The sequence below is a fragment of the Nerophis lumbriciformis genome, linkage group LG37, assembly GCF_033978685.3.
Source record: "Nerophis lumbriciformis linkage group LG37, RoL_Nlum_v2.1, whole genome shotgun sequence".
In the NCBI taxonomy this organism is placed as follows: domain Eukaryota; kingdom Metazoa; phylum Chordata; class Actinopteri; order Syngnathiformes; family Syngnathidae; genus Nerophis; species Nerophis lumbriciformis.
Window position 1 is genome coordinate 385001 of NC_084584.2, and position 24078 is coordinate 409078.

Here is a 24078-nt window from a genome sequence, read left to right on the forward strand (position 1 = left end):
ACATGTGTGACTTGTGTAAAGATGTCGACACTCATTCAGGACTTGAGTCAAACTAAGAACATTGACTCCTTTAGTGGACTGTCCACATGTGTGACTTGTGTAAAGATGTCGACACTCATTCAGGACTTGAGTCAAACTAAGAACATTGACTCCTTTAGTGGACCGTCCACATGTGTGACTTGTGTAAAGATGTCGACACTCATTCAGGACTTGAGTCAAACTAAGAACATTGACTCCTTTAGTGGACCGTCCACATGTGTGACTTGTGTAAAGATGTCGACACTCATTCAGGACTTGAGTCAAACTAAGAACATTGACTCCTTTAGTGGACTGTCCACATGTGTGACTTGTGTAAAGATGTCGACACTCATTCAGGACTTGAGTCAAACTAAGAACATTGACTCCTTTAGTGGACCGTCCACATGTGTGACTTGTGTAAAGATGTCGACACTCATTCAGGACTTGAGTCAAACTAAGAACATTGACTCCTTTAGTGGACCGTCCACATGTGTGACTTGTGTAAAGATGTCGACACTCATTCAGGACTTGAGTCAAACTAAGAACATTGACTCCTTTAGTGGACCGTCCACATGTGTGACTTGTGTAAAGATGTCGACACTCATTCAGGACTTGAGTCAAACTAAGAACATTGACTCCTTTAGTGGACCGTCCACATGTGTGACTTGTGTAAAGATGTCGACACTCATTCAGGACTTGAGTCAAACTAAGAACATTGACTCCTTTAGTGGACCGTCCACATGTGTGACTTGTGTAAAGATGTCGACACTCATTCAGGACTTGAGTCAAACTAAGAACATTGACTCCTTTAGTGGACCGTCCACATGTGTGACTTGTGTAAAGATGTCGACACTCATTCAGGACTTGAGTCAAACTAAGAACATTGACTCCTTTAGTGGACCGTCCACATGTGTGACTTGTGTAAAGATGTCGACACTCATTCAGGACTTGAGTCAAACTAAGAACATTGACTCCTTTAGTGGACCGTCCACATGTGTGACTTGTGTAAAGATGTCGACACTCATTCAGGACTTGAGTCAAACTAAGAACATTGACTCCTTTAGTGGACCGTCCACATGTGTGACTTGTGTAAAGATGTCGACACTCATTCAGGACTTGAGTCAAACTAAGAACATTGACTCCTTTAGTGGACCGTCCACATGTGTGACTTGTGTAAAGATGTCGACACTCATTCAGGACTTGAGTCAAACTAAGAACATTGACTCCTTTAGTGGACCGTCCACATGTGTGACTTGTGTAAAGATGTCGACACTCATTCAGGACTTGAGTCAAACTAAGAACATTGACTCCTTTAGTGGACTGTCCACATGTGTGACTTGTGTAAAGATGTCGACACTCATTCAGGACTTGAGTCAAACTAAGAACATTGACTCCTTTAGTGGACCGTCCACATGTGTGACTTGTGTAAAGATGTCGACACTCATTCAGGACTTGAGTCAAATTAAGAACATTGACTCCTTTAGTGGACTGTCCACATGTGTGACTTGTGTAAAGATGTCGACACTCATTCAGGACTTGAGTCAAACTAAGAACATTGACTCCTTTAGTGGACCGTCCACATGTGTGACTTGTGTAAAGATGTCGACACTCATTCAGGACTTGAGTCAAACTAAGAACATTGACTCCTTTAGTGGACTGTCCACATGTGTGACTTGTGTAAAGATGTCGACACTCATTCAGGACTTGAGTCAAACTAAGAACATTGACTCCTTTAGTGGACTGTCCACATGTGTGACTTGTGTAAAGATGTCGACACTCATTCAGGACTTGAGTCAAACTAAGAACATTGACTCCTTTAGTGGACCGTCCACATGTGTGACTTGTGTAAAGATGTCGACACTCATTCAGGACTTGAGTCAAACTAAGAACATTGACTCCTTTAGTGGACCGTCCACATGTGTGACTTGTGTAAAGATGTCGACACTCATTCAGGACTTGAGTCAAACTAAGAACATTGACTCCTTTAGTGGACTGTCCACATGTGTGACTTGTGTAAAGATGTCGACACTCATTCAGGACTTGAGTCAAACTAAGAACATTGACTCCTTTAGTGGACCGTCCACATGTGTGACTTGTGTAAAGATGTCGACACTCATTCAGGACTTGAGTCAAACTAAGAACATTGACTCCTTTAGTGGACTGTCCACATGTGTGACTTGTGTAAAGATGTCGACACTCATTCAGGACTTGAGTCAAACTAAGAACATTGACTCCTTTAGTGGACCGTCCACATGTGTGACTTGTGTAAAGATGTCGACACTCATTCAGGACTTGAGTCAAACTAAGAACATTGACTCCTTTAGTGGACTGTCCAGCCAGCATTTATTGGAAGACTGATGAAGATTGGCACCTGTTGGGCTCCTCTGGCTGGTTTATTCCGGCCGCAGAAGAAAAGAGGCTTTGTGTTCTTGCACAGGGGGATCACCTTATTTGTCTCATTGTTGACTTTGCACACCTTCTTTGTCTCATTGTTGACTTTGCACACCAACAAGCAACAAAAGAACCATTGACGTGTCCTCGGTCAACATCTTTCTTTGGGACACTTTGATCCATGGCCTGAACTTTCTTATGGACTTTGTGTTCATTGTGTAGAACACTTGTTCATTGTCTGTGCATCAGTTGGTGACGTCTCGGCTGCTGACCCAAGATCATCTCCTGCTGGCCCCACTATGGACTGGACTCTCACTATTATGTTAGATCCACTATGGACTGGACTCTCACTATTATGTTAGATCCACTATGGACTGGACTCTCACTATTATGTTAGATCCACTATGGACTGGACTCTCACACTATTATGTTAGATCCACTATGGACTGGACTCTCACTATTATGTTAGATCCACTATGGACTGGACTCTCACACTATTATGTTGGATCCACTATGGACTGGACTCTCACACTATTATGTTAGATCCACTATGGACTGGACTCTCACTATTATGTTAGATCCACTATGGACTGGACTCTCACTATTATGTTAGATCCACTATGGACTGGACTCTCACTATTATGTTAGATCCACTATGGACTGGACTCTCACAATATTATGTTAGATCCACTATGGACTGGACTCTCACTATTATGTTAGATCCACTATGGACTGGACTCTCACTATTATGTTAGATCCACTATGGACTGGACTCTCACTATTATGTTAGATCCACTATGGACTGGACTCTCACACTATTATGTTAGATCCACTATGGACTGGACTCTCACTATTATGTTAGATCCACTATGGACTGGACTCTCACACTATTATGTTGGATCCACTATGGACTGGACTCTCACACTATTATGTTAGATCCACTATGGACTGGACTCTCACTATTATGTTAGATCCACTATGGACTGGACTCTCACTATTATGTTAGATCCACTATGGACTGGACTCTCACTATTATGTTAGATCCACTATGGACTGGACTCTCACAATATTATGTTAGATCCACTATGGACTGGACTCTTACTATTATGTTAGATCCACTCTGGACTGGACTCTCACTATTATGTTAGATCCTCTGTGGACTGGACTCTCACAATATTATGTTAGATCCACTATGGACTGGACTCTTACTATTATGTTAGATCCACTATGGACTGGACTCTCACTATTATGTTAGATCCACTATGGACTGGACTCTTACTATTATGTTAGATCCACTATGGACTGGACTCTCACTATTATGTTAGATCCACTATGGACTGGACTCTCACTATTATGTTAGATCCACTATGGACTGGACTCTCACACTATTATGTTAGATCCACTATGGACTGGACTCTCACTATTATGTTAGATCCACTATGGACTGGACTCTCACACTATTATGTTGGATCCACTATGGACTGGACTCTCACACTATTATGTTAGATCCACTATGGACTGGACTCTCACTATTATGTTAGATCCACTATGGACTGGACTCTCACTATTATGTTAGATCCACTATGGACTGGACTCTCACTATTATGTTAGATCCACTATGGACTGGACTCTCACAATATTATGTTAGATCCACTATGGACTGGACTCTCACTATTATGTTAGATCCACTATGGACTGGACTCTCACTATTATGTTAGATCCACTATGGACTGGACTCTCACTATTATGTTAGATCCACTATGGACTGGACTCTCACACTATTATGTTAGATCCACTATGGACTGGACTCTCACTATTATGTTAGATCCACTATGGACTGGACTCTCACACTATTATGTTGGATCCACTATGGACTGGACTCTCACACTATTATGTTAGATCCACTATGGACTGGACTCTCACTATTATGTTAGATCCACTATGGACTGGACTCTCACTATTATGTTAGATCCACTATGGACTGGACTCTCACTATTATGTTAGATCCACTATGGACTGGACTCTCACAATATTATGTTAGATCCACTATGGACTGGACTCTTACTATTATGTTAGATCCACTCTGGACTGGACTCTCACTATTATGTTAGATCCTCTGTGGACTGGACTCTCACAATATTATGTTAGATCCACTATGGACTGGACTCTTACTATTATGTTAGATCCACTATGGACTGGACTCTCACTATTATGTTAGATCCACTATGGACTGGACTCTTACTATTATGTTAGATCCACTATGGACTGGACTCTCACTATTATGTTAGATCCACTATGGACTGGACTGAGACACTTGTGATTTAGGGCTATATAAGTAAACTTTGATTGATTGATTGTGTGTTTGTGTAAGACACTTGTTCATTGTGTGTGTTTGTGTAAGACACTTGTTCACTGTGTGTGTTTGTGTAAGACACTTGTTCACTGTGTGTGTTTGTGCAAGACACTTGTTCATTGTGTGTGTTTGTGTAAGACACTTGTTCACTGTGTGTGTTTGTGTAAGACATTTGTTCATTGTGTGTGTTTGTGTAAGACATTTGTTCACTGTGTGTGTTTGTGTAAGACACTTGTTCACTGTGTGTGTTTGTGTAAGACACTTGTTCATTGTGTGTTTGTTCCAGGTTTCTGATGCTGTTCTTGCTCTTCGCTCTTGTCACGGTCTGCCTGGCAGCTCCACTTCCTGGTATGTCACCAATAATAACATTTTTCACGTTCCACCTGATTTGTCTTTGGAGACTCAGAGTCAGAACGACTTCCTTCAATTTTTTTTAAGACAACAACGCATCAACTGAATCGGTGTTTTCATTTTCTTTAAAGGTTTTAGGTTTTTAGTCAACATGTCCCCAAGTCTAACGAAATCCATGACTAGTAGGTTCAAAAGTAAGAATTTAGCTAAAAAGCTAGCATAAAATGTTAGCGTGCTAATATTAAAATGCTAAAACTAGCATGCAAACAAGTGAAAGGCTAGCATACATTTAAGATGGCGCCAAGTAAAAGAATCCATGGTTATTAGGTTAAAAAGTACAAAATTAGCTAAAACGTTTGCATAAAATGTCAGCATGCTAACATTAGCATGGTAACAGGGGACCAGCTAGCATACTTATAAGATGGCGCCAAGTAACTAAATCCATGATTATTAGGTTTAAAATATACAACATTTGCTAAAAAGCTAGCATAAAATGTTAGCGTGCTAATATTAACATGCTAAAATTAGCATGCGAACAGGTGAAAGGCTAGCATACATTTAAGATGGCGCCAAGTAACAGAATCCATGATTATTAGGTTAAAAAGTACCAAATTAGCTAAAATGTTTGCATAAAATGTTACCATGCTAACACTAGCATGGTAACAGCGAAACAGCTCGCATACTTTTAAGATGACACCCAGTAACAGAATCCATGGTTATTAGGTTAAAAAGTACGAAATTAGCTAAATTGTTAGCATAAAATGTTGGCATAAAATGATAGCATGCTAACACTAGCATGGTAACAGTGAAACAGCTTGCATACTTTTAAGATGGCACCAAGTAACAGAATCCATGGTTATTAGGGTTAAAAAGTAGGAAATTAGCTCAAATGTTAGCATAAAATGTTAGCATGCTAACATTAGCATGGTAACAGGCGAACAGCTAGCTTACTTATAAGATGGCACTGTCACGCCAACATTTCAAATTACATCGGTTGAGAATTGTGGGGATTGTGAAAATTGGAAAAATGTTTTACTCATTTCAGTGGGAATTTCCTTGGAATTTGGGAATTTGGGGGAAGCTGGAATTTCTTCCGCCCGATTGTAGCTGAGATAGGCTCCAGCCACCCCGAAGGGAATAAGCGGTAGAAAATGGATGGATGGATGGTAAAGAAATGTGTTAGTAGTGACAATTTATAATTGAATGTTACAGTCTTACAGAAATCCAGGAGTTTGTGAATTTCCAGGAAAACTGGAATGAGTTTTGGAACTTGGGAAAGTGTTAGTTAGAATGTCCAGGATGAGAGGAATGTGTTAACGTCGGAATGCTTTCAATAGCTAGAATTGTGCAACTTGGAAAAATGTCCCATTCATTTCAATGGGAACTTCCTGGAAATTTGGGAATTTAGGGAAAATCTGGATTTTTAAAAATGGAAAAGATTAAGAGAATGAATGAGGTGAATTGGTTGGTGTTGGAATTGTTTCCATCGCCCAAGAAATGTTGAAGTAACAGTTTTTAATTGAGAAATTATGTTGTGGAATTCTGGGAAAACTGGGAATTTTTGAAGTTCTTAAACCAACTTAGTTTTTGTCCTGGCTAAGAAGAAAGTTTTTGTCCTGACTAAGAAGTAAGTTTTTGTCCTGACTAAGAAGAAAGTTTTAGTCCTGACTAAGAAGAAAGTTTTAGTCCTGACTAAGAAGAAAGTTTTTGTCCTGACTAAGAAGAAAGTTTTTGTCCTGACTAAGAAGAAAGTTTTTGTCCTGACTAAGAAGAAAGTTTTTGTCCTGACTAAGAAGAAAGTTTTAGTCCTGACTAAGAAGAAAGTTTTTGTCCTGGCTAAGAAGAAAGTTTTAGTCCTGACTAAGAAGTAAGTTTTTGTCCTGACTAAGAAGAAAGTTTTAGTCCTGACTAAGAAGAAAGTTTTTGTCCTGAATAAGAAGAAAGTTTTAGTCCTGGCTAATAAGAAAGTTTAAGTCCTGACTAAGAAGAAAGTTTTTGTCCTGACTAAGAAGAAAGTTTTTGTCCTGACTAAGAGGAGAGTTTTTGTCCTGACTAAGAAGAAAGTTTTAATCCTGACTAAGAGGAAAGTTTTAGTCCTGACTAAGAAGAATGTTTTTGTCCTAAGAGGAAAGTTTTAGTCATGACTAAGAAGAAAGTTTTTGTCCTGACTAAGAAGAACGTTTTTGTCCTGACTAAGAAGAAAGTTTTTGTCCTGACTAAGAGGAAAGTTTTAGTCCTGACTAAGAAGAAAGTTTTAATCCTGACTAAGAAGAAAGTTTTTGTCCTGAATAAGAAGAAAGTTTTAATCCTGACTAAGAGGAAAGTTTTAGTCCTGACTAAGAAGAATGTTTTTGTCCTAAGAGGAAAGTTTTAGTCCTGACTAAGAAGAACGTTTTTGTCCTAAGAGGAAAGTTTTAGTCCTGACTAAGAAGAAAGTTTTTGTCCTGACTAAGAAGAACGTTTTTGTCCTGACTAAGAAGAAAGTTTTTGTCCTGACTACGAGGAAAGTTTTAGTCCTGACTAAGAAGAAAGTTTTTGTCCTGACTAATAAGAAAGTTTTAGTCGTGACTAAGAAGAAAGTTTTTTGTCCTGACTAAGAAGAACGTTTTTGTCCTGACTAAGAAGAACGTTTTTGTCCTGACTAAGAAGAAAGTTTTAATCCTGACTAAGAGGAAAGTTTTAGTCCTGACTAAGAAGAATGTTTTTGTCCTAAGAGGAAAGTTTTAGTCCTGACTAAGAAGAACGTTTTTGTCCTAAGAGGAAAGTTTTAGTCCTGACTAAGAAGAAAGTTTTTGTCCTGACTAAGAAGAATGTTTTTGTCCTGACTAAGAAGAAAGTTTTTGTCCTGACTACGAGGAAAGTTTTAGTCCTGACTAAGAAGAAAGTTTTTGTCCTGACTAATAAGAAAGTTTTAGTCGTGACTAAGAAGAAAGTTTTTTGTCCTGACTAAGAAGAACGTTTTTGTCCTGACTAAGAAGAACGTTTTTGTCCTGACTAAGAAGAAAGTTTTTGTCCTGACTAAGAGGAAAGTTTTAGTCCTGACTAAGAGGAAAGTTTTAGTCCTGACTAAGAAGAAAGTTTTTGTCCTGACTAAAAAGAAAGTTTTTGTCCTGACTAAGAAGAAAGTTTTAGTCCTGACTAAGAAGAAAGTTTTTGTCCTGACTAAGAAGAAAGTTTTTGTCCTGACTAAGAAGAAAGTTTTTGTCCTGACTAAGAAGAAAGTTTTAGTCCTGACTATGAGGAAAGTTTTAGTCCTGACTAATAAGAACGTTTTAGTCCTGACTAAGAAGAAAGTTTTTGTCCTGACTAAGAAGAAAGTTTTTGTCCTGACTAAAAAGAAAGTTTTTGTCCTGACTAAGAAGAAAGTTTTAGTCCTGACTAAGAAGAAAGTTTTTGTCCTGACTAAGAAGAAAGTTTTTGTCCTGACTAAGAAGAAAGTTTTTGTCCTGACTAAGAAGAAAGTTTTAGTCCTGACTATGAGGAAAGTTTTAGTCCTGACTAATAAGAACGTTTTAGTCCTGACTAAGAAGAAAGTTTTAGTCCTGACTAAGAAGTAAGTTTTTGTCCTGACTAAGAAGAAAGCTTTAGTCCTGACTAAGAAGAAAGTTTTTGTCCTGACTAAGAAGAAAGTTTTAGTCCTGACTAAAAAGAAAGTTTTTGTCCTGACTAAGAAGAAAGTTTTAGTCCTGACTAAGAAGAAAGTTTTTGTCCTGACTAAGAAGAAAGTTTTTGTCCTGACTAAGAAGAAAGTTTTTGTCCTGACTAAGAAGAAAGTTTTTGTCCTGACTAAGAAGAAAGTTTTAGTCCTGACTATGAGGAAAGTTTTAGTCCTGACTAATAAGAACGTTTTAGTCCTGACTAAGAAGAAAGTTTTAGTCCTGACTAAGAAGTAAGTTTTTGTCCTGACTAAGAAGAAAGCTTTAGTCCTGACTAAGAAGAAAGTTTTTGTCCTGACTAAGAAGAAAGTTTTTGTCCTGACTAAGAAGAAAGTTTTAGTCCTGACTAAGAAGAAAGTTTTTGTCCTGACTAAGAAGAAAGTTTTAGTCCTGACTATGAGGAAAGTTTTAGTCCTGACTAATAAGAAAGTTTTAGTCCTGACTAAGAAGAAAGTTTTACTCCCGACTAAGAAGAACATTTTAGTCAGGACGAAAAAAAAAGTTTTTGTCCTGACTAAGAAGAAAGTTTTTGTCCTGACTAAGAAGTAAGTTTTTGTCCTGACTAAGAAGAAAGTTTTTGTCCAGACTAAGAAGAAAATTTTAGTCCTGACTAAGAGGAAAGTTTTAGTCCTGACTAAGAAGAAAGTTTTTGTCCTGACTAAGAGGAGAGTTTTAGTCCTGACTAAGAAGAAAGTTTTTGTCCTGAATAAGAAGAAAGTTTTTGTCCTGACTAAGAAGAAAATTTTAGTCCTGACTAAGAGGAAAGTTTTTGTCCTGAATAAGAAGAAAGTTTTTGTCCTGACTAAGAAGAAAGTTTTTGTCCTGAATAAGAAGAAAGTTTTTGTCCTGACTAAGAAGAAAGTTTTTGTCCAGGCTAAGAAGAAAATTTTAGTCCTGACTAAGAGGAAAGTTTTAGTCCTGACTAAGAAGAAAGTTTTTGTCCTGACTAATAAGAAAGTTTTAGTCGTGACTAAGAAGAAAGTTTTTGTCCTGACTAAGAAGAACGTTTTTGTCCTGACTAAGAAGAACGTTTTTGTCCTGACTAAGAAGAAAGTTTTTGTCCTGACTAAGAGGAGAGTTTTAGTCCTGACTAAGAAGAAAGTTTTTGTCCTGACTAAGAGGAGAGTTTTAGTCCTGACTAAGAAGAAAGTTTTTGTCCTGTCTAATAAGAAAGTTTTAGTCGTGACTAAGAAGAACGTTTTTGTCCTGACTAAGAAGAACGTTTTTGTCCTGACTAAGAAGAAAGTTTTTGTCCTGACTAAGAGGAGAGTTTTGGTCCTGACTAAGAAGAAAGTTTTTGTCCTGACTAAGAAGAACGTTTTTGTCCTGACTAAGAAGAAAGTTTTTGTCCTGACTAAGAGGAGAGTTTTGGTCCTGACTAAGAGGAAAGTTTTAGTCCTGACTAAGAAGAAAGTTTGTTTCACCTCCTCCCTGTAGTCCATGTGGTTGTTGTCAGGGATGAGGCCCACTACTGTGGTGTACTTCACAATGTGGTTAGTAGTGGACCTGGCGCAGCAGTCATGGGTCATCAAGGTGAACAGTAGTGGACTCAGGACGCAGCCCTGGGGGGAGCCGGTGCTCAGGGAGATGGCACTGGAGGTGTTGTTGCCCACTCTCACAGATTGGGGTCTGTCTGTGAGGAAGTCAAGCAGCCAGTTGCAAAGGGGGGTACTGAATCCAAGGTTTGCTCACCAAGTGCTGCGGGATGATGGTGTTGAATGCTGAGCTGAAGTCCAGGAACAACATCCGCACGTGTGTGTCCTTTCCTTCCAGATGTTCTACGCTCAGGTGGAGTGCAGAGGCGATGGCGTCCTCTGTGGAGCGGTTAGGGCGATAAGCAAACTGGTATGGGTGGAATGTGGGGGGAAGTCTGGAGACAATATATTCCTTTACCAGCCTCTCCAAGCACTTCATTATGATGGGGGTGAGTGCAACGGGGCGGTAATCATTGAGGGAGGAGATTGTGGGGTTTTTAGGCACTGGAATGATTGTGGCCGTCTTAAAACATGATGGTACCACAGCCTGGGTCAGCGAGATGCTGAAGATGTCTGTGAGAACCCCAGCCAGCTGGTCTGCACATCCCTTAAGCACCTTGCCCGGAATGTCATCAGGTCCCGCTGCTTTCCAGGGGTTCACTCTCCTCAGAGTTCTCTGGACATCCGCTGTGTCCCGGTTTAGCGGCTGCTCATCAGGGTGAGGGATGGATTTCCTCGCCAGAGTGGTGTTAAGTGCCTCAAACCTCGCAAAGTGGTTGTTGAGGTCGTTAAGAAAGCTGATGCTGTTGTCAGAGGGACGGGGGGCAGCTTTATAGTCCGTGATGACATGTATGCCATGCCACATTCGTCTAGTGTTTGTGGGGTTCTCCAAGAAGTCCTGCACTTTCTGACTGTGAGCACGCTTTGCAACCCTAATGGCACGGTTCAGGTTAGCTCTGGCTGTTTGAAATGCTACCATGTCGCCAGATTTAAAAGCCTTGTTCCGAGCCTTCAGCATTGCACGTACCTCACTGTTCATCCAGCGTTTCTCTTTGGCCCGTGTAGGGATGTTCTTGATCACACTAACATCCTCCATGCACTTCCGAATGTATGCGGACACAGACTCTGCATACTCCTCCACACATGTGTGATGATTTTCTGTGGCGGCTGCCTTGAACATGTCCCAGTCTGGGCTTTGGAAGCAGTCTTGTAATGCTTCCATTGCTCCCTCTGGCCAGGTCCTCACCTGCTTCACTGTAGCTTGCTTCCTGATCAGCAGGGGCTTGTATGCAGGAATTAGCATCACAGATAGCTGGTCTGAGGAGCCGAGGTGCAGCTTTGAATGCATGTCTGATGTTGCTGTGCACCATGTCCAGCATGCTTCCACCCCTGGATGCAAAAGTCACATATTGATGGAAATGGGGGAACACAGTTTTCATGTTAGCTTGATTTAAGTCCCCTGCCCCGATGAAAACTCCCTCTGGATGTGTAGATTGCAGTTCATTGAGAGAGCAGTACAAAACATTCAGGGCTTCTTTGGTGTTAGCACTGGGAGGAATGTACACTGCTGTGAAGATCATAGCACTGAAATCCCAGGGTTAATAAAATGGCCTGCATTTTATAGTCAGTAGTTCTACATCGGGAGAGCAGTGACATGAGACTATCTTCCGGTTGTTGCACCAGTTGTTGTTAGTGTATATGCAAACACCGCCGCCTCGAGATTTACCAGTGAGAGTGCTGCTCCTGTCCCACCGAAACATTGTTAGCCCCTCGATGCTAACTGCCTTGTCCGGAAGGGTTGGTTACAGCCACGTTTCTGTGAGAGATATGGCGCAGCAGTCCCTCATCTCCCGTCTTACATTTAAATCCAGCTTCAGGTAGTCCAGTTTGTTCTCCAGGGAGCAGACATTTGAAATCAGGATGGAAGAAAGCAGCATTCTGTGAGGATTAGCTTTTAGCTTTGTTGTTAGCCCCGCTTGGCATCCCCGTTTCTGCTTCCGATCACACCGCTTACGTCTCCTCCGTTGACGGTCCCCGCTGGTAATTGGCTCCGCTGCTTCACAGGACTCTGGGTGTGGTATTCCCATGCTAGGGAGAAGGTCCAGCGTATATGCATCCTTTGGTCTAAAACTGTTTGATTTATTTACATCTAAAATTGTCTGGCGGTCGTATGTTACTATGGAGTGACTACGCTGGAAGTTAACTTTGAAATTTACAGAATTTACCGATATATTTGCCAAAAAAGTTCTTTACTACCACCAGCCTCTGCAGCCGCAGCCAAGCAGGCCATCGTGAGATTATTGGTAAACAAACAACTAAACAATCCATTCCAGTGAGGTTATTGGTAAACAAACAACTAAACAATCCATTGTTGGTAAACAAAGAAGTAAACAATCAATTTTTGGTAAACAAAGAAGTAAACAATGCATTATTGGTAAACAAAGAAGTAAACAATCCATTATTGGTAAACAAAGACATAAACAATCCATTATTCGGGATCACCTCATGGTTTGGCAACCTAACCGTTAAGCTAAAAAGCAAACTGGCCGGCATGCATAAAACGGCAATGAAAATCGTAGGGAGGAAAGAATATGAGCCTATACAGAGCATCTATGAGCAGGCAGTTAGGAAAAAAGCTAAGAAAATTATTTCCAACTCACAACACCCACTCTTTCCTGAATATGGAACCCTGCCATCAGGGAGAAGACTCCGGGTCCCACTATGCAAATCTAACCGCCTTAAATGATCATTTGTTCCAGCCTCCATTAAGCTGACCAACAATGTGCAATAGAATTTTAATACATAGGTTAGCACTTTTTTAGCACATAGCACTTTAGCACATAGCACTTTAGAACTAAGCACTTTAGCACACAGCACTTTATCCATGAGCTCTAGTGCAATGCACATTGGTACTTTATCTCCATACTGTAGATTTTATGCCTACATCAAAGTGCCACCTATGTCTATCAAGCTCCATGTTCTGATGTTTAAATGTTAGTTGTATGGTTGTGCTTGTGTCTGTGCTTGTGTTTTTGTTCTGTTGTTTTTGGGTATGTTAAGAAAGCAATGATGCACTGTGCCCAAGACAAATTTCCCCGCGGGGACAATAAAGTTGAACCTTGACCTTGACCTATTCGTAAACAAAGACATAAACAATCCATTCTTGGTAAACAAAGAAGTAAACAATCCATTGTTGGTAAAAAAAAAAAAAGTAAACAATCCATTCTTGATTAAAAAAATAAAAAAGAAGTAAACAATCCCTTGATGGTAAACAAAGAAGTAAACAATCTATTCATGGTGTGTTTATGTTGCAGACAGAAGTGCAGTGCTCCTTGCTCACCTTGATGGTAAACACAAACATGTTGACATCCTCCCTGGGTCCAAGTCCAAGTCCAAGTCCAAGTCTGAACATTGTGTGTGTGCTTGCAGGAGGACCCACAGCACCACCTGGGACATTACCACCAGGTAAGGAGTGGGCGGGGCTACACCACAATGCTGGGCGTCCTGAGAAAAGGAAAGGAAATTGTATGTTTTGTAGGATTGTTGAAAACATTGCATCATGTTTATATACAGAAATGACACAGAGTAGATCAGGACTATTTCATGAAGAGGGCCACACTTTATAGAGCCCAAAGTCTCAGTTTGTGGCTGTTTGGTCAAGATATATTCCTTTAAGACGGTTTACTTATTTACAAAGTAAACACATCAACTGTCAATACATTCATTATTGTGCTACTACTCCTTCCCAGCGTGTGCAGATAGTTAACAGCGTGAAGAAACAAACGTTTACTTCTTGTTATTCCTCATTTTTGTATGACTTTATACGTCTTTCTTTCTTTAGGTTAGTAGAAAAGCAGTGAAGTTGTGTAAATGGTCAATAAAAAGAGAATACAACAGATCCTTTTCAACTTATATTCAATTGAATAGACTGCAAAGACCAGATATTTCATGTTCACACTGACAAACTGTTATTTTCTGCAAATAATCAGGAACTTAGAATTGAATGGCAGCAAAGTAGTCAGAGGGGCATTTTTACCAGTGTGTTACATGGCCTTTCCTTTTAACAACACTCAGTAAAGGTTTGGGAACTGAGGAGACACATTTTTGAAGTGGAATTCTTTCCCATTCTTGCTTGATGTACAGCTTAAGTTGGGTTAAGTTGGGTGTGCTCTCTCCCAATGCACTTCCATGTCATCTTACTATTCTCTGTTTTGATATTTCTAAGAGAAAGTCTGCTTTTCTCTCCTGTAGTTTTGTTTCTAAGGCTTGATATGAAGGCCTTTTCTTTATTTTGGTTCCTACAACACGTCTTAGAGAGTTTCCTGGAGACCAGTGTATATTATGGTCGGATAAACCGGTCATTAAAATATACGTTTTGTTAACACAGTCTGATTTCTTTGTAAATATCCAGTCTAGCAGTGGTTTTATGGAGTTTGTTATTCGGGTCATCCTTTGGGTTAGGTTCAACTGTTTGGCTAAACGCTTTAGCTTATTGGAACATGCTTCAACCAAGTTAGGTTAAAATCACCCATCAACATAGTTTCCTTGTTCCTGCAGTCTTGGAGTACATGTCAAAAATACATCCTTCTCATTAGGTGGCCTATATCAAATGAACAACAACATTCAAAGTTGCCAACTATTTTGGTGCAGATGGATCTGCTTGCATTGGATTTTCTTTTTAACAAACAATAACACACCGCCTCCTTTTTTATTCAAATACATTGTAACTCTGAATGGTGTGGGCATTTTTGTTAACCATGTGTCTGAGAGCCCTAAATAGTCAAGATCCTGTAATAGTTGTTCTCTTTCAGATGGAAGGCTTCTGATCTTGATGCGTCCACCAAAAATCCCCTTTGGTTTAGCTTCAGAGTCCCTGAGATGCATGATTAACAGTTTATAGCAGCTTAGTTTGCAGTTGTCTGGCCGTTACCTTGGTGATTGTAGGTTTTGGTGCGGCTGGTGGTCACAGCCCCAGCACCAGCCCATGGCCCACTGCTGGTGGTTGTAGCTACGGCGCTAGCCCGTGGCTTGTTGCTGGGAAGTAAGCTATAGTGTTAGCTGCTGGTGGAGGCTCTGGTGTGTACGTGGCTAGCTTCGGGTTAGGTCGGTTCTGGCGCTCAGATCAGAAAACTTCTATCAATATGTCTTGAAAAGAGAAAATGCAGAGAACAAAACTGGAGTCATCGTCTGTGACCAAACTGTACGAAAGCGCCTCAAGTAAATAGGACTTAAAAAATACAGAAAATTTGACGAAAAGTCGTCAATAACATGTAAAACTAAAAACAAGGTTCCAATGGGCTAAGGAAAAGCAATGGTGGACTAGAGATGAAGGGTTATGTTAGGCTTTAGGGTTGGAGAACAAAAAGTGTGAGAAGTGTCCTGGAAGAACCCAATTGGAGCTGGGATGCTTTAATCTCCTTTCTAATGAGTTCAATTTTCTTAGTAAAGAAATTCATAAAGTCATCTGCCGAGTGGGTGGAGCTACTTGGAGAAGACCCTGGCTGGGTTAGCGATGCTACAGCGTTAAACAAAAATCTAGAATCGTTTTTATTGTGGCGAATAAGATTATAGTAGTAATTAGCTTTAGCTAAGGTAAGCGTGTGTTTATAAATTATTAAACTTTCACTCCATGCTTGATGGAAAACTTCTATTTCCATTTGCGTTCCGGCTTTCTACATGATAGTCTAAGAGCTCTGGTTTCTTCTGTGGACCAGGGGTTACGCCTTTTAGGAGCCTTTTTTAGCTTTAGCGGTGCTATACTATCAATGGTGTTGAGTAAGGCATCCTTCAAGTTGTTAGGGAGGTTATCGATAGAGCCCACATCATTTGGGAACGGCGCCATTAGCGAGGGCAGTAGGCCGGAGAGAGTATTTTACAATACTCAAAGTGATTTTTCTTTGTAAAATGAAGCATCTTTATATGTTTGGTCTGTTATTGGAGGCTGTACGCCTGCTTAGAGAGTACCTGAAAAGGCACTTCCCCCACCTAAAACACCAGCAGATACAAACTCTCTCAAGATTTAGAAAATATTTGAATGTGTTCCAGCCTTTAAACCTATCCATCCATCCATCCATCCATCCATCCATCCATCTTCTTCCGCTTATCCGAGGGCGGGTTGCGGGGGCAGCAGCCTAAGTAGGGAAGCCCAGACTTCCCTCTCTCCAGCCACTTCGCCCAGCTCCTCCCAGGGAATCCAGAGGCGTTCCCAGGCTAGCCAGGAGACATAGTCTTCCCAACGTGTCCTGGGTCTTCCTCATGGCCTCCTACCGGTCTGACGTGCCCTAAACACCTACATAGGGAGGCGTTCAGGTGGCATCCTGACCAGATGCCCGAACCACGATGAAAAAGAAAAAAAAAAGGACTCAGATTTCCCTCGCCCGGACGCGGGTCACCGGGGCCCCCCTCTGGAGCCGGGAGTGGGGCACAATGGCGAGCGCCTGGTGGCCGGCCCTGTCCCCATGGGGCCTGACCGGGCACAGTACCTTATAGAGGCAACGGGGATCCCCCCCTCCAATGAGCTCACCACTCATGGGAGGGGCCATAGAGGTCGGGTGCATTGCAAGCTGGGCGGCAGCCGAAGGCAGGGCACTTGGCGGTCTGATCCTCGGCTACATAAGCTAGCCTTTTGACCCGATATAAAAAAAAACTTTGGCTGGCAAGCTACCAGAGTAGCAGATTTCACCAGCCCAGAGATAAGACAAATCAATCATTGAATACCGTTGCTGCATCTTTCAAAAACATGGCAAAGTCAAAAGTCCCACAGTTCCACTAAATTACGCTGTTTGTCATTTTAGTTTTCTTTAAGAAAAAATAGTCCTGCTGGTGTGTTTTGTTCAAACGTATTGTCCCCTTTTATTTACTCCTTCATTTTAGCTCCTGACTCACACGACACATCAGATTCCCCAGGTAAGGACGAGCATGTACCACCCTTACTCGGATAATGTTTCATCATCAAAGACCATTTCTGTCCCCAGGTGTTGACCACTCCCAAGAAGAAGCTGGAGGTAAGGTGTGAGCTTGTCGTGGATAAGTTGTCATATCGTTCACTTGAGTAATCCACACTGGTGACGGTGTGGCGAAGTTGGGAGAGTGGCCGTGCCAGCAACCTGAGGGTTCCTGGTTCGATCCCCACCTTCTACCAACCTCGTCACGTCCGTTGTGTCTTTGAGCAAGACACTTCACCCTTGCGCCTGATGGGTGGTGGTTAGGGCCTTACATGGCAGCTACCGCCATCAGTGTGTGAATGTGTGTGTGAATGTGGAAATAGTGTCAAAGCGCTTTGAGTACCTTGAAGGTAGAAAAGCGCTATACTAGTATAACCCATTTACCATTTACTTCTGTCTGTCAGCACAACCAACTTTTGAGGACAACCAAGCGGAACTACAAGGTGGTCTGATTCTTCAAAATCGTCAATAGTCATGTAGCCTGTTGTGTTGTGTTGTGGGACTTGACAAAGTGTGATGTTCACAGGTGTATCGGACTCTCCAGATTCAGGTAGTGTGCTTTGTTCAGTCAGGTCAGAAAGGCTTCAGACATGACTTCAGGATTGTTACAAAAAAAACAGATGTTCTCATTTCCTGCAGCATCACAAAAGTAAACCAAAAACACTTTTTGGACAGTTCCAGAGTATGCAGAATCACCAGAGTCTGTGGAAACAGAAGAGTCCTCAGAATCACGAGAGTCTGCGGCATCACCAGAGTCTGCAGACAAACCAGAGTCTGATGAATCATCAGAATCTGTAGAAACACCAGAGTCTGCTGAATCACCAGAGTCCGTAGAAACACCAGAGTCTGCTGAATCACCAGAGTCCATAGAAACACTAGATTCCATAGAATCACCAGAGTCTGCTGAATCACCAGAGTCCATAGAAACACTAGATTCCATAGAATCACCAGAGTCTGCTGAATCACCAGAGTCCGTAGACACACTGGAGCCCGTAGACACACCAGAGTCCATAAAAACACAACAGTTTGCCGAATCACCAGAGTCTGCAGAAGCACCAGAGTCTGTAAAAACACCAGAGATTGCTGAATCATCCGAGTCTATGGAATTGCATAAATCTCTAGAGTCAGCCGAGTTACAATCAGGTCAGCTGCTGTTTTATTCTAAAATGACAACCTCACCCCATCCCAGATTGAGACATGATGTCAACGTTTTAAATTCTGGCACTTTTTGTTATCAGAGTCAAGTTCTGAGGTGGGTGAGGACAACAAGAAGACCGGCAGCGATTCTGAGCCTGAGTCTGAATTAGCCACAACTGACATGGATGACACTGGTGATGACCATGACATGCTTGATTTAGAGGAAGGCGGTGTAGTGGGGCCTGAGGTGGTAGATGAGGACGAGATACAGGTGGAAGAGGGAAGGGACATACCAGAAATAGATTTGTCTGAGGAGTCCTACCTTGAGGAAGGGGACCCAGTGGTGATCAAAGGGGAAGAAGAAAACTCTTCCAAGGATGCAAGTGACAGCAGCAGAGACACCGTCGAGGAGGAGCAGAATGTTGAAGAACCTGAAGAGAGCTCCCAAGTCTTTGATTCCACTGAAGGTAACTTCAAAGGGATTTGGAACAAGTCCTTACAGTAATTTGCAAAAACTCTTGAATTGAACTTATTTTGTTGTTTTGTTTTCACAGCAACTCCTATTGAGCAACCAGACCCTACACCCCCACCTCAAATGGTAAGCTCACATTCCCACTTGAACTTCAAACTCTTGACTCAAAGTAAGAAGTGACAAGGAAGACTGGAATTGTGGTTCTTCTTACAGGAGTGAATCAGACCTTCTTTCTGCAGGGAGGCAGGTAAAGTCACCCCCCACCTATGGAAACATAGATTCTCCTTTTCGAGCCGCAGACCACCTGAGTTGGGGATTTGTGCAGGCCGGTTTGGTTTTTACGTTTGCCTCTTTTGTGTTTTCAGAATCAAGCGTGGGACTGCCTCACTGGACTTGTTTGGTAAGAGCCAAAACATAATCAGTACTTGGCTCTTCACTCTGATGGATGAACGTGTACATACAGTATGATCCGTGGTTCCCACAACCCACTAATAAACTTTACATTCATGGCCAAGTTTTTGTGTTCCTTTTCATGGTGGACAGTGAGAGCCGTCCTCAACTCTTCTTCTGATTCTTCTACCGACAATAGCAGACTTAGGGATGTGTGAAGATGTGCTTGAAGTGTCACTGTTCTTTTAGGGTCAGGGTGTGAAAGTCACCTCAATGAGGTGTGAACCTGTTCAGTTCATATTGTCATTCACAGCCAGCAAATGCCATAGTCTTAGTCTTAGTCTTTGTCTTTCTGTGTGGCTTGTGGCACAGCAAGAAGGTTCTGACCACAACTGTTCCTTGCATTCTTGCCCTTAATTACAACCTATTTCAGTTTGAAGAGGAAAGTCCATGTTTCAAAAAACAGCATTTTTGTCTTCGGACCATAGAGTGCCAGAAGCTGGCGGAGGAGGAGGCGGAGTCAGGTTACTCCAGACTGCAGCTCGGCCGCATGGAAGAGCGACTGGGATGAAGAAGATGAGGTTTCACTGAGAGCTGGAATGAGAAAGCCTGGTGGTCTTCACACGCTCACACACACACTTTTTGTCCTTTCTTTCATATTGACTGCCTAAAAACTCAGCAGTACTTTTATTTTGAAGGGGGTCTACTGTGGTAATCAAGGCAGCTCAGCCTTCAGCAGCAGAACTTTGAGAAACTAGAACCGGGTGGGATTAGGCTCCACCAAATACTGACTTGTGTAAAGCTGTGTACTTGACTGTGTGTGTGTGTGTGTGCGTGTGTGAATGGACAGACATTTATAATGTAAACAATGAGTTGTGTAAAGGTGTGTACTTGACTGTGTGTGCGTGTGTGAATGGACAAACATTTATAATGTAAACAATGAGTTGTGTAAAGGTGTGTACTTGACTGTGTGTGCGTTTGTGAATGGACAAACATTTATAATGTAAACAATGAGTTGTGTAAAGGTGTGTACTTGACTGTGTGTGCGTGTGTGAATGGACAAACATTTATAATGTAAACAATGAGTTGTGTAAAGGTGTGTACTTGACTGTGTGTGCGTGTGTGAATGGACAAACATTTATAATGTAAACAATGAGTTGTGTAAAGGTGTGTACTTGACTGTGTGTGCGTGTGTAAATGGACAAACATTTATAATGTAAGCAATGAGTTGTGTAAAGGTGTGTACTTGACTGTGTGTGTGCATATGTGAATGGACAGACATTTATAATGTAAACAATGAGTTGTGTAAAGGTGTGTACTTGACTGTGTGTGCGTGTGTGAATGGACAAACATTTATAATGTAAACAATTAGTTGTGTAAAGGTGTGTACTTGACTGTGTGTGCATTTGTGAATGGAAAAACATTTATAATGTAAACAATGAGTTGTGTAAAGGTGTGTACTTGACTGTGTGTGCGTGTGTAAATGGACAAACATTTATAATGTAAGCAATGAGTTGTGTAAAGGTGTGTACTTGACTGTGTGTGTGCATATGTGAATGGACAGACATTTATAATGTAAACAATGAGTTGTGTAAAGGTGTGTACTTGACTGTGTGTGCGTGTGTGAATGGACAAACATTTATAATGTAAACAATGAGTCGTGTAAAGGTGTGTACTTGACTGTGTGTGCGTTTGTGAATGGACAAACATTTATAATGTAAACAATGAGTTGTGTAAAGGTGTGTACTTGACTGTGTGTGCGTGTGTGAATGGACAAACATTTATAATGTAAACAATGACTTGTGTAAAGGTGTGTACTTGACTGTGTGTGCATGTGTGAATGGACAAACATTTATAATGTAAACAATGAGTTGTGTAAAGGTGTGTACTTGACTGTGTGTGCGTGTGTGAATGGACAAACATTTATAATGTAAACAATGAGTTGTGTAAAGGTGTGTACTTGACTGTGTGTGCGTGTGTAAATGGACAAACATTTATAATGTAAACAATGAGTTGTGTAAAGGTGTGTACTTGACTGTGTGTGTGCATGTGTGAATGGACAGACATTTACAATGTAAACAATGAGTTGTGTAAAGGTGTGTACTTGACTGTGTGTGCGTGTGTGAATGGACAAACATTTATAATGTAAACAATGAGTTGTGTAAAGGTGTGTACTTGACTGTGTGTGTGCATGTGTGAATGGACAGACATTTATAATGTAAACAATAAAGGTGTGTACTTGACTGTGTGTGCGTGTGTGAATGGACAAACATTTATCATGTAAACAATGAGTTGTGTAAAGGTGTGTACTTGACACTGTGTGTGCGTGTGTGAATAGACAGACATTTATTATGTAAACAATGAGTTGTGTAAAAGTGTGTACTTGACTGTGTGTGTGCATGTGTGAATGGACAGACATTTATAATGTAAACAATGAGTTGTGTAAAGGTGTGAACTTGACTGTGTGTGTGCGTGTGTGAATGGACAAACATTTATAATGTAAACAATGAGTTGTGTAAAGGTGTGTACTGGACAGTGTGTGTGCGTGTGTGAATGGACAGACATTTATAATGTAAACAATGAGTTGTGTAAAGGTGTGTACTTGACTGTGTGTGTGCATGTGTGAATGGACAGACATTTATAATGTAAACAATAAAGGTGTGTACTTGACTGTGTGTGCGTGTGTGAATGGACAAACATTTATAATGTAAACAATGAGTTGTGTAAAGGTGTGAACTTGACTGTGTGTGTGCGTGTGTGAATGGACAAACATTTATAATGTAAACAATGAGTTGTGTAAAGGTGTGTACTTGACACTGTGTGTGCGTGTGTGAATAGACAGACATTTATTATGTAAGCAATGAGTTGTGTAAAAGTGTGTACTTGACTGTGTGTGTGCATGTGTGAATGGACAGACATTTATAATGTAAACAATGAGTTGTGTAAAGGTGTGTACTTGACTGTGTGTGCGTGTGTGAATGGACAGACATTTATAATGTAAACAATAAAGGTGTGTACTTGACTGTGTGTGCGTGTGTGAATGGACAAACATTTATAATGTAAACAATGAGTTGTGTAAAGGTGTGTACTTGACACTGTGTGTGCGTGTGTGAATAGACAGACATTTATTATGTAAACAATGAGTTGTGTAAAAGTGTGTACTTGACTGTGTGTGTGCATGTGTGAATGGACAGACATTTATAATGTAAACAATGAGTTGTGTAAAGGTGTGAACTTGACTGTGTGTGTGCGTGTGTGAATGGACAAACATTTATAATGTAAACAATGAGTTGTGTAAAGGTGTGTACTGGACAGTGTGTGTGCGTGTGTGAATGGACAGACATTTATAATGTAAACAATGAGTTGTGTAAAGGTGTGTACTTGACTGTGTGTGTGCATGTGTGAATGGACAGACATTTATAATGTAAACAATAAAGGTGTGTACTTGACTGTGTGTGCGTGTGTGAATGGACAAACATTTATAATGTAAACAATGAGTTGTGTAAAGGTGTGAACTTGACTGTGTGTGTGCGTGTGTGAATGGACAAACATTTATAATGTAAACAATGAGTTGTGTAAAGGTGTGTACTTGACACTGTGTGTGCGTGTGTGAATAGACAGACATTTATTATGTAAGCAATGAGTTGTGTAAAAGTGTGTACTTGACTGTGTGTGTGCATGTGTGAATGGACAGACATTTATAATGTAAACAATGAGTTGTGTAAAGGTGTGTACTTGACTGTGTGTGCGTGTGTGAATGGACAGACATTTATAATGTAAACAATAAAGGTGTGTACTTGACTGTGTGTGCATGTGTGAATGGACAAACATTTATAATGTAAACAATGAGTTGTGTAAAGGTGTGTACTTGACACTGTGTGTGCGTGTGTGAATAGACAGACATTTATTATGTAAACAATGAGTTGTGTAAAAGTGTGTACTTGACTGTGTGTGTGCATGTGTGAATGGACAGACATTTATAATGTAAACAATGAGTTGTGTAAAGGTGTGAACTTGACTGTGTGTGTGCGTGTGTGAATGGACAAACATTTATAATGTAAACAATGAGTTGTGTAAAGGTGTGTACTGGACAGTGTGTGTGCGTGTGTGAATGGACAGACATTTATAATGTAAACAATGAGTTGTGTAAAGGTGTGTACTTGACTGTGTGTGTGCATGTGTGAATGGACAGACATTTATAATGTAAACAATAAAGGTGTGTACTTGACTGTGTGTGCGTGTGTGAATGGACAAACATTTATAATGTAAACAATGAGTTGTGTAAAGGTGTGTACTTGACTGTGTGTGCGTGTGTGAATGGACAAACATTTATAATGTAAACAATGACTTGTGTAAAGGTGTGTACTTGACTGTGTGTGCGTGTGTGAATGGACAGACATTTATAATATAAACAATGAGTTGTGTAAAGGTGTGTACTTGACTGTGTGTGCGTGTGTGAATGGACAAACATTTATAATGTAAACAATGAGTTGTGTAAAGGTGTGTACTTGACTGTGTGTGTGCATGTGTGAATGGACAGACATTTATAATGTAAACAATGAGTTGTGTAAAGGTGTGTACTTGACTGTGTGTGCGTGTGTGAATGGACAAACATTTATAATGTAAACAATGAGTTGTGTAAAGGTGTGTACTGGACAGTGTGTGTGCGTGTGTGAATGGACAGACATTTATAATGTAAACAATGAGTTGTGTAAAGGTGTGTACTTGACTGTGTGTGTGCATGTGTGAATGGACAGACATTTATAATGTAAACAATAAAGGTGTGTACTTGACTGTGTGTGCGTGTGTGAATGGACAAACATTTATAATGTAAACAATGAGTTGTGTAAAGGTGTGAACTTGACTGTGTGTGTGCGTGTGTGAATGGACA

At 40.8% G+C, this 24078-nt stretch overlaps 1 protein-coding gene across 1 annotated transcript in view; it reads left to right on the top strand.

Moving 5' to 3' along the window:
* The window catches only part of LOC133577303 (uncharacterized), a 22956-nt gene extending 3645 nt beyond the window's left edge, over window positions 1-19311 (top strand). Inside the window, exons 2-13 of the mRNA XM_061931005.2 lie at window positions 5049-5110; window positions 13559-13591; window positions 13674-13709; window positions 17118-17150; window positions 17219-17248; window positions 17593-17631; window positions 17715-17738; window positions 17864-18331; window positions 18427-18792; window positions 18880-18923; window positions 19011-19044; window positions 19163-19311. Of these exons, the coding sequence (XP_061786989.2) occupies window positions 5049-5110; window positions 13559-13591; window positions 13674-13709; window positions 17118-17150; window positions 17219-17248; window positions 17593-17631; window positions 17715-17738; window positions 17864-18331; window positions 18427-18792; window positions 18880-18923; window positions 19011-19016 (1141 nt within the window). The 3' untranslated portion in view covers window positions 19017-19044; window positions 19163-19311. The remainder of the gene's footprint in view (window positions 1-5048; window positions 5111-13558; window positions 13592-13673; window positions 13710-17117; window positions 17151-17218; window positions 17249-17592; window positions 17632-17714; window positions 17739-17863; window positions 18332-18426; window positions 18793-18879; window positions 18924-19010; window positions 19045-19162) is intronic.
* The last annotated feature ends 4767 nt before the right edge of the window (window positions 19312-24078 follow it).